The sequence below is a fragment of the Lolium rigidum genome, chromosome 3 (assembly GCF_022539505.1).
Source record: "Lolium rigidum isolate FL_2022 chromosome 3, APGP_CSIRO_Lrig_0.1, whole genome shotgun sequence".
NCBI classification, from domain to species: Eukaryota; Viridiplantae; Streptophyta; class Magnoliopsida; order Poales; family Poaceae; genus Lolium; species Lolium rigidum.
The window spans coordinates 98,330,517-98,341,280 of record NC_061510.1 but is presented as its reverse complement, the minus strand read 5'-3'; the positions used below and the strand labels follow the sequence as shown (position 1 = coordinate 98,341,280).

Sequence of the window (10,764 nt, the reverse complement as noted above, 5' to 3'; positions counted from 1 at the left end):
CCCCTCACTCGCACCTGCGCCCACTATAAGTACGGGGCGACGGGGCCGATTTCCTGGGCCCCGTATTCCGCCGAAACGGGCCGGCCCGAATACGAGGCCTGCTAGACGCCCAAAATCGCGCCGGCCCCGTATCCCGCCGGAATTTTACGGGGTGGGCGGGTTATACGGGGCCTGTTAGACATGCTCTTACAGTTCTGAAGACTGAAGCGGAATGTGACAGTGTGTGATTAAGCTATGCACTCACGTGCTACTACTAGGTTAGGTTCATAACCACCGGCGCGGGAAGACACGTACTGCCGGCCGCCCGACATGGCGGGAGGAGCTACACACGTACGCAGGCAGTCCGAGCGCACAGGACGGTGACCATTCCGCTCAAAACGGAGACCTGCCCACACGCCAGCACACTGACTGTTCCAAGTCCAAACCAAGAGAAGCAGTAGACTCCTCCAAGGCGACCAAAAGGCACACACGGCCCCGTGCTGCTGTGCCGTTGTGGGGCTGCCAGCCTTGCCAGATCTCGACGGCGGCGAGAAGCTCCAGTGGCCACAGCTGGACACGCGGAAGCTCCAGTGAGCAGTGAGCAGTGAGCACTGAGCAAGAGGTGCGAGTCAATGTGTCAACGCACCCGTCTCCCCTTCCACCTCACCCACCCACCAAAAACCTCGCGGTAAAAGAATGTAAAGCGATCATTTTAGGAGACCAGCACATATTGATCTTCTTACGTATCTAGAAGAAGGTAAGTCAATTAATTTGGATCGAAAGAAGTAGCTTAGAGCTCAACAGTCCGTTCGACGGTGTGTGCCCTAAGTACTGTGGGCACAAAGGTGATGTTGTTTCCTCCGTCGACTTAGAGGTTTCGTGTTGCATTTCTTTGGTGATCGCTGCTGTTCCGGTTTTATCTTCAGTGATGCATGCAATGTACGTCGTTGTTGGTGAGCCTACGAAGATACCTTTTTCGAAACCTACCAAGTCTCAACACCTGCTCGTTAACTTCTTTTAGGGTCTGTTCGGTTTCAGAATCGGATGGAACGGAATGGAATCAAGTCGTTCCTCAGGGCGATTCCTGCGTTCGGTTCTGGGATGGAACGGAATCAACACGTTCCTCAAAAGCGAATATTCGCTGTAGATCCGGAACGAGCCCGTCCGGCCGAATCGGTCGAACGAAGTGGAACGGGCTCTGTCATCGGGGCTAATCGCGCTTATCTCTCTCCCTCGATCTCCCTCTCTCTCGACCCGAACGAGTTGGACGGCGGACGAGCATGGCGCGGAGGCGGACGGAGCGGGGCGGCCGCGGACGAGCATGGCGCGGAGGCGGCCTCCCTCTCTCCCCTCGACCGGCTCGAGGCGGACGGACCAGCACGGCGGACGGAGCAACGCCGGCGGCGGACGGAGCAGGGCGGCCGCGGACGAGCATGGCGCCCTCCCTCGAGCTCCTGCGCGCCGGCGAGCCGCCCCTCCCTCAGCCTCCTTGAGGTCGCCCCGCCGCCATCCTCCAAAGCGGCCGCGGACGAGCATGGCGCGGGCGGGCGGAGGTCGCTGGGCGCGGCCGGGCCGAAGGTTGGCGGGCGCGGCGCGGAGGTCGCCGGGCGCGGTGCGGAGGTCGCCAGGCGCGGCGCGGAGGTCGCTGGCCGGCGGGCGGAGGTCGCCGGGGCGTGGAGGTCGCCGGGGCGTGGAGGTCGCCGGGCGCAGAGGCTCCTCTCCCGTTGTTTAGGAAATAATTAGGGTCAAAATTGGGTATTTAGACTAATTAGGTTCTAATTAATTGGGTATTTAGACTAATTAGAGTACATTCCATTCCACAGCTTCTGAAATCAACCGAACACCCAGATGGAATGGAATGGAATGGGATGGAATGGAATGGAACGGAACCATTCCATTCCATTCCACCACATCCCGAAACCGAACACATCCTTAGAGCATCTTCAGTCGCATCCCCCAAACCATCCCCCAAACGACGCCGATTGAGCGTTTGGGGGACGTGTTTTGTTCGTGCCGCGTTTGGGGGACGTCGCTCCCCAGCGTCTCCCAAACAAAATTTTGGAAATTTTAAACTTGAGCGAGATTCGATTAAATTCATCCAAACTTGGTATATATTACATAGATTCGAATGAGATTCGACTAAATTTAAACTAAACCTAATCTAGAAGTACTTGCGGCGGCCGGAGGCGTCGTAGTACTGGTGGAAGTTGTATATGTCGTCGGTGACGACCTCCTGCTTGACGCGCTCGTCGGGCTCGTCGACGGGCTCGTCCTTCACCAGGCCGCTTGGTCCTCTGCAAGAAAAAATTAAGTGGAGAATGTCCTCAGGACCTTGAGAGCAAACCGGATATTGTGGTGACATAGGAATATGTCTGTCTGCTAGAATTGCCATACCAGGAATTGTACCATGAAGGGCCTTCCATACAAAGATTTTGATTTTGCTTGGTATTTTCACTTTCCATAGAATATCCCAAACTGGTTTCAGAGATGCTGTCCTTGTTCATCCGCTCTAGTTAGCCTTCTCCCATTATAGTGATTCCATTCCGAATAATAAGCAGACTTCACCTAAAAAGAATAGGATTTTATTAGGTGCCAGGCAACGAAGTCCTCATCCACATTCTTACTCAAGGGAATCCGAAGTATCCTGGATACATCAATCCCATTGCATTGTATCCGGGTTGATTAGTTCATCAACGGTTCTCAACAGCATTTGACCCCTTGGTGTTTGAACCATCCGATCATGGCTTAGAGGGATCCAGGGGTCTAACCAGATGGTTATTTTTTCACCTGTTCCAACTCTCCAAATACACCCCCTCTTAAAAGTTCTTAGACCCGCCATGATGCTTTTGACAAGTAAATGAGGCGTCCTTCTTCGGTCCACCTTTAAGGATATCACAATTTGGATAATACTTGGCTTTCAGGACTTGAGCACAAAGAGAATCAGGTTTAGTAACAAGTCTCCAGCTTTGCTTTGCTAACATGGCAAGATTAAAAGCATGTAAATCTCGGAAACCCATCCCTCCCATTTTCTTGGGCACACACAATTTACACCATGCCATCCAGTGCATCCGCTTCTTCTCCTCAGTATCTCCCCACCATTGCATCTGTCATCTCCTTACAGAGCTTCTTTGGGATGTTAAACACAACCATAGCATAGACATAGATGGATTGGATAATAACTTTTAGCAGTATTTCCTTACCTCCCATGGACAAGAATTTTTCTTTCCATCCATCTATCCTCTTGATAATACGTTCCAGTAAATATAAAAAGCTATCAGATCTGTCCACACCCACAAGAGCAGGGAGATCTAGATATTTACCAGAAATTGCCTATGTCATAATGTTTAGCTCAGAACAGATTTCAGCTTTCACATCAGGATCCACATTTGGACTAAAAAATATGCTGCATTTTGATTCACTCACTAGTTGCCCTGTACTTGCGCAGTATTGGTCAAGAACCTATCTCAATGAGGTTGCATTACTCATGTCAGATTTCATAAGGATAAGGGAATCATCAGCAAAGAGTAAATGCGACACTGATGGAGCATTTCTGCAAACCCTGACACGTTCTATGCCACGAACCTCCTCTCTATGAGCCAGAAGACTTGAGAGCCCTTCTGCACAAAGTAAGAACAAATAGGGTGAAAGGGGATCACCCTGTCTTAGCCCCCTGCTAGGCACAAATTCCGCTGTCTCTTGATTATTAAATCTAACTTTATATGTGACAGAATGAACACACGCCATAAGGAGTGCCACAAAATCTTCATGAAATCCCAACCGGATCATCATCTTCTCCAAAAAAAACCCATTCAACACGATCATAAGCCTTATGCATATCAAGTTTTACTGCACAATAGCCCCATTCACCTTTCTTCTTATTTTTGATTTTATGTAGACTCTCGTATGCCAGCAGAACATTATCAATAATTAGTCTACCAGGGACAAAAGCACTTTGTACCGGAGAAATAACATCATCAGGAATATGCATAAGGCGAAGAGCAATCATCTTTGATATTACCTTGTCTAGCACATTGCATAGGCTGATAGGCCGGTATTGGGATATTTTCTCCGGGCTCTCCACTTTTGGAATAAGGACAATCACTGTATCATTCCAGCCATCATGTATAATTTTTTCATTTATTGCATCTAAAACTTCTTTTGTTAGAGAAGTGCCCAAAAAATCCTTGAAGAAAACCGCATGCAATCCATCCCCTCCTGGAGCCTTCAAATCTCCAATAGAGAACATGGCCTTCTTGACTTCGTCTGCACCATAAAGTCTCATGAGCTGCTCGTTCATTGGAGCAGTGACCTTTGGTATTACCTTCTCCAATACTTCCGGGTCAGGCTCATCTATCTCCGTAGTAAATAGACCTGCAAAGTATTGAGATATCATGGGGTTTAAATTAGAGTGACCCTCCACCCAATTACCCCCATCATCCTTTAGTTTATTGATTCTATTTTTTCCTCCTTCTCTCACTAGCAAAATTATGGAAATACGAAGTATTTTTATCTCCAGCTTGCAACCAATTTAACCTGCTTCTTTGGGACCAATGTATTTCCTCTTTCTCCAAGAGTGACTCAATTTCCTTTGCTAGTTCTCTTTGTTGCTCAAGAGTCTCATCATTCAGCGGACCATTCACCATTCTTTCCATTTCTTTCTGAGCATTCTTAATATTCCTTTTTGTTTTTTGTAGAACTGATTTGTTCCACTTGTGAACCAGGTCATGTACAATAGCCAGTTTTCCCGCCAGAGAACCTGTTTGAACTCGCACACCGGCCTGCTCCCAAGCCTCCTCGAGCACTTGCTTGAAATGGGCCTCCTTCAGCCATTTGGCCTCAAAACGGAGCATCGCTGGCCCAGTTCTCTCAGTAACACCCGCAGAATCAAAAGTCATTAAAATTGGCCTATGATCTGATCTGCTATATTCCAGGTTTTGAAGCGCTGCATCACCAAACTGAATATTCCAATCGTCATTAGTTAACGTCCGATCTAATCTTTCTCTAATGAGACCTCTATGCCAAGTGAATTTGTTGCCGGTGTATCCAAAATCAGCTAAGTTACAGTCATGGATTGCATCCCTGAAATTTCGCATCAGGTATTCTGGCCTTGGGTTGCCCACCGTCTTTCTCAAAGGGATATAAGATTTCATTCATGTCTCCCATAACTAGCCACGGGTAATTTGCTTGAGCATGCAAGTCCCTCAAAATCTGCCATGTAATATGCTTATCCTGCCATCTTAGTTCACCATACAGATCAGTGAAGTGCCAAACAAAACCAGAACTATGATTAACATTTACATCGATAAAATTCTTTGTTTTGAACCTTAGAAAAATTTGTAGGCACTAGTTAGTAGTTACCTATATTACAAAAAAAAAACATGACAGGAGGAGTGAGAACACAAGGCAGCCAGGCGCACCCGCAGGCGGTCGGAGGAGGAGGGCGACCGTTCCGCTCAAAACAAACGTCTGCCCACACGCCAGCGCCGCTACCATTCCAACCCTCTGATCTAGAGAAGAGAAGTAGCCTCGCCGTCGCTCACTCCCCGGCGACCGAAAGGCACACCGCCGCTGCCGCTGCCACTGCCAGCCTGCCAGACCGCGACCGCCGGGGCCGCCGTTTGTCTGCGTCGGGACTGGAGTGACCCGCCGGACACCCGACCGCCGGAGCGCCGGAGCAAAGCAGCTACAAAGAGGTGCCAGTCAATGCGGCAGCGCGCCCGTCTCCTCTTCCACCTCACCCACCAAAAATACCCAAAACACAAGAGAAATCCTCGCGGCTAGAGAAAAAATATCACCACTCAGCCAGCTTCCTGCCGTCCTCCTCCACTCCCACCAAAGCCAGCCACAAGGCCTCTCCCCCTCTCTCTACGTCTCTCGCTTTTCCCCTTTCCCCCCATGAGCAGCCGCCGCTGATGGGCCCGCCCGCGCAGGACGCCGCCGCCTCCTCCTCGCCCTCCTCCGGCGGCTCCTCCCGCGGCTCCTCCAGGCGCAGCGGCGGCCCGCGGCTCGAGCGCCGCAACGCGTCCAAGCACATCCCCTACCAGTACGACCAGGACCTCTACTGCAGCTACCCGCCCTCCTCCCCGCGGGCCTCCTCCGCCACCACCGCGCCGCCCTCGCTCGCCTGCTCCGTCGACCTCTCCAGCTTCCGCATCGGCGGCAGCGGCGACGGCGGCGGCGACGTCCAGCTCCTCTGCCGCAACCTCGGCCTCTCCGGCCCCGACGACTTCGCCATCTCCATCACCGACTGGGAGGCGCACAAGGCCTACCGCTCCTCCTCCGCCTCCACCTCCCCCTCCTCCCGCTCCAAGCCCGACCGCCCTCAACCGCGCGAGTCCCCGCTCCGCCCCGACCCCGCCGCCGAGGTCCCGCCCTTCTCTCTGGCCGCTGATTTCGAGCTCCCGGCTAAGAAAACCGCGCCAATTGAACCACCATCACGGCCCGCATGGCTGGATCCGCAGGACCCAGCGCGCCCGGACGCGAGGAAACCGGCCTCCGAGGTGGGCGGGATCAAGGGCGCCCGCCCGCCGCCCGTCACGCTCAAGCCGCAGACGACGATGCTCAAGCCGCCGCCCTCCATGGCGCGCCTACCCAAAGCCTGCCTGGCCGGTTCCACGTGGGACATCCTCCAGTCGTTCGCGCCAGAGGAGGAGCACCAAGGGCAGGCCCCGGCCATCGTCAGATCCGCAGCCCCTCGTGATTTCGGGTGCGAGGAGGAGGAGGACGAGGACGAGGCGGAGGTGCTCACGCTGGACGATCTCAGGCTCGGGGACACCTCCGAGGAGTTCACGGGCATGTCCTCCATATCCACCACCAACGACGACGAGACCGCCGACTCCATGTTCTACATCTCGCCCAACGGCAGGTTCAAGAGGAAGATCCGGTCATGGAGCCGCGGCATGCTCCTCGGGAGCGGATCCTTTGGGACCGTATACGAGGGGATCAGCGAGTAAGTTCTATAATTCTTCATTGTTTCTCTCGTTTGCTGATTGTTACTACTAAGGTTGTGCTTGAGCTCAAGTTGCTACGTCTGGTCCAACTACAAGATAGGGTACTAGAGTACATCTGGAAGCCGTGATTAACCTACGTTTCGCAGAACTGATCCTCTAGTTTTAACTCTTGAGACATACTGCTTAGCACATACTCCCTTCGTTCCCTTTTAATTAACTGATTTATTACAACTTTGTACTAAATCAGTGTCAATTAAAAGGGAACGGAGGGAGTATTAGCTAATAGTAATTGAACCATCTTCATGATTTCATCTTCAACAACCTAAACAACACATCTGTTCCAGTTGTTATTCTCAGTCATTATGGGTTCTCAATTATGTGGTATACTTAATAAGAGGGGTATTCAGCTTCTGGAGATGAGCGCCTTTAGCAAAAAAAATTCCGTCATAAGTCTCCCGGATGCTTCTGTTTCTGCATCTAATGGTATACTGCTTCTTGCTTCACAGTGAAGGTGTCTTTTTCGCGGTCAAGGAGGTGTCGTTACACGATCAAGGGAGCAATGCACAGCAGTGTATTTTTCAGCTTGAGCAGGTTGGTTTACTTGTTCTATTGATAATATCAGAGCCATAATCTTTTATGAGTTGTTTCCTTGTATCTTCAATTCTGTATTCTGAATTTATCCTCTATGACTCCATTCTACTTTTCAGGAAATTGCACTCCTGAGTCAGTTTGAACACGAGAATATAGTGCATTATTACGGAACTGACAAAGTAAGTTTCTGATCTTCCAATTGTGCAGCACTTTATTCAGTTTTTGAAGGCACTCTTGTGCTATTGTGCTGTATATAAATATCATAGGTAGATTTTCATGTACTCAATTCTTATGATGCTTACGATCATCAACTGTGTGACTGTTTCAGGAAGACTCAAAACTGTACATCTTCCTTGAACTAGTGACCCAAGGATCTCTTGTGTCTTTGTATCGGAAGTACCGCCTGCGAGATACTCATGTTTCGGCATATACAAGACAAATTCTGAACGGGTTAACTTATCTCCATGAGAGAGACATTGTTCATAGGTAATAAAATTACCTTACATCATGCATCAATGATGTATTAGTTTTTCGTTTGGCATTTGCATAAGATCAATTAGATCACTGATTTTGTTTCTTGCCTTCTAAAATAATGACCACCTTAATTCACATTGATGACAAGCCCTGAGGAATTATGTGTTATTTCCATGTAATTTTACACGTTGAGTTTAATTTAATAAAATGTCATCTTGCAGAGATATCAAATGTGCCAATATACTGGTACATGCGAATGGATCTGTGAAACTTGCAGACTTTGGACTTGCCAAGCAGGTCCGTGTACTTTCTTGCAACGCCCTGCATAATTTGATTATTGGTATTTCAATACTTAAGTTATCCCATGGACTATCTAACATTGCTGTATGGAATGTCTTTCAGGCTAGCAAACTCAATGTCCTTAAATCATGCAAAGGAACTGTATATTGGATGGCACCTGAGGTATGTCACCACACTCTATAAGATCAGATTAGTATATGTTTGAATTGCTTGTTTACCTTGGCACAATTCATCGATTCATGAGTAGTAGTATGATCCAGAGGTAAAGGGTGGTAAACTGTTGACGGTGAAATGAATAGTGTTGAGTTGTGTCCTGAGGTACTGAAGTACAGCTTTGGAGTTTTATAGTACACCAGTTTAGTTGGCTTACTTTGCTTGGACCTTTTAGTGTTGTCATTAACCACTCATTCACAACTATGAAGCATCTAGTTCAGTCGATAAATGTTGATCCTAGCAGATTAATGACTTGAGTTACAAATTGGTTGGTTGGCGTGTCATAGTTTTTGTATTGACAAGATACTTGGCATAAGCATAATGACATGTATGATATGTCCATACCCTGCTCCATTATTCTAAGTGGACACACTGAACTGTCAGGTCGTCAATCCCAAGAAGACGTATGGACCTGCAGCTGATATATGGAGCCTGGGTTGCACGGTCCTAGAGATGTTGACACGTGAACTTCCCTATCCTGATCTAGAATGGGTGAGTAATCAGTACTATCTCTTGCAATTTTGAATTACAGTGCTGGTTCCAAATCTGATAAGTGGTCTGCTGTTTCCTGTTTGTATAATTTGTTGACATCAAATTCACATGGATTCTTGCAACTTTTTTGTGCAGACCCAAGCCCTATACAGGATCGGCAAGGGGGAACCACCAGCGATTCCAAGTACTCTTTCAAGGGAAGCTCGTGATTTCATAAGCAAGTGCGTAAAACCAAACCCAGAAGATAGACCTTCTGCGTCCAAACTGTTGGATCACCCGTTTGTGAATAGATCAATCCGGTCTGTACGGTCTATGAGGACATCTTCGCGGCCGAATTCATCCACACGTGGCGTGATTGGATAGAATCGAGGACAACTGTAACATACTGGCAGAACTGTAAGTTCTTCTTCTAGACTGCCCGGTTGTTGCCGTCAGCTACTCCGTTGTTGCCATATGTTTCTTGTATAACAGTGTTGGTTAATCTGACTTTTAGTGTGCTTGATTATCCTACCTGCAGATATCTTGCTAATTATTCGGAGCTGGCTGGAAAGAGGACGATCATTTTAAACAGTATTGTCACCGGCATCCTCGTAGCATCTTGTTTAACATTGCTTGATTCTTTACCATATTTCTGGGGAAGATGTTTTTGTGATACGGCTAGTATTCTTCTTCCCGGAGATTAGAGCAAATGTGCATGGGAGCGCATGAGTGTAGTGTAAAGTAGGAAAGGACACGCTGTAAATATGCCGTGCTGTCAATGTCATGGTGTGGAATGAGATTCACTTGTTGATCCTATTGCAAAAAGAGTTAAAAAAGAGAAGAGGTTTGCTTTGGAACTTACGATGAAGTGCTAGCTTGGATTTGCATATCTTGTTGTATAACTTGTTCTATGCTACTCTAAGCAAGAGTGCACGGTACGGCAAAAGTTTTCTTTGCATTGTACGGCCTTTCCTAGGGAAAATCTTCTGGTGGCGGGTGCTCGCCAGTTGGCATCTATTGCCTTGTTCTGCTTCCGCCGCGTTATTTGTTGACGTGGGGTATCTGTCTCTGCGTCCGTACTTGATTTTTCAATAAGTAAAATCATTGTCTCTGACGTTGTGAGCAGTATTCCTATGATAAAAGTAGAACAAGGGAAGCGCGTAGTGTCCAAAGGTAGTTAAAGAAAAAGAATGGTGCGCATCAACGTCTGGTTATTTTAAAAACACATCGTCTTATCTAAATTATGACGAGGCCTGCAAAGCTTGAAGATGCTATACTACTCCCTTTTGTCTCATAAAACGCATGTCGAAGATTTATCAAAATTTAGATGCATCTGGATACTAAGGGTGACTTCTTTTGGGCTTCTGCTTATGCATAAGCGGCTTATACGAAACGGTGGGGAGAAACTGTGGTGGGAAGAAGCTCCTAGAAACTTGTTTCTCCTATTCTTTTGGGCTTCTGAAAATTTAGCTTATTGATGTGTTGAGTTGTAAAATGTCTACAACGCCCCTAAATAACTCATGTATAATATTTTGAGTTCTATGATATTTTTTCATCAAGCTGGAATTGTTATTATGTACCAAATTTTATACCAAACCCTCCCATAAACTTGGATTCAAGCTAATTGCAAAGATCTCAAGCTAATGGGAATTTTTTTTGAGCTAATTACAAGGAAGGGAGCTACTTTTCACAGTTGTGAGCACATCGTGCAGATGAGGAAGGCGTTGGGCGCCTCCTGTGAGTGCTTGGCTGCCGGTGTGGAGTCCTTGGGTCGTCGGCCAAGGTC

The 10,764-nt window shown here is 48.1% G+C and overlaps 1 protein-coding gene across 1 annotated transcript; it reads left to right on the top strand.

Moving 5' to 3' along the window:
- The first annotated feature begins 5,891 nt into the window (after positions 1 to 5,891).
- Positions 5,892 to 9,839, top strand: LOC124701994 (mitogen-activated protein kinase kinase kinase 1-like). Its single transcript, XM_047234092.1, has 9 exons — positions 5,892 to 6,928; positions 7,436 to 7,520; positions 7,637 to 7,699; positions 7,849 to 8,006; positions 8,216 to 8,291; positions 8,397 to 8,456; positions 8,892 to 8,999; positions 9,135 to 9,395; positions 9,517 to 9,839. Exons 1-8 carry the CDS (start codon positions 5,892 to 5,894, stop codon positions 9,360 to 9,362), a joined length of 1,815 nt encoding a protein of 604 aa, XP_047090048.1. The 3' UTR covers positions 9,363 to 9,395; positions 9,517 to 9,839.
- Positions 9,840 to 10,764: the final 925 nt, after the last annotated feature.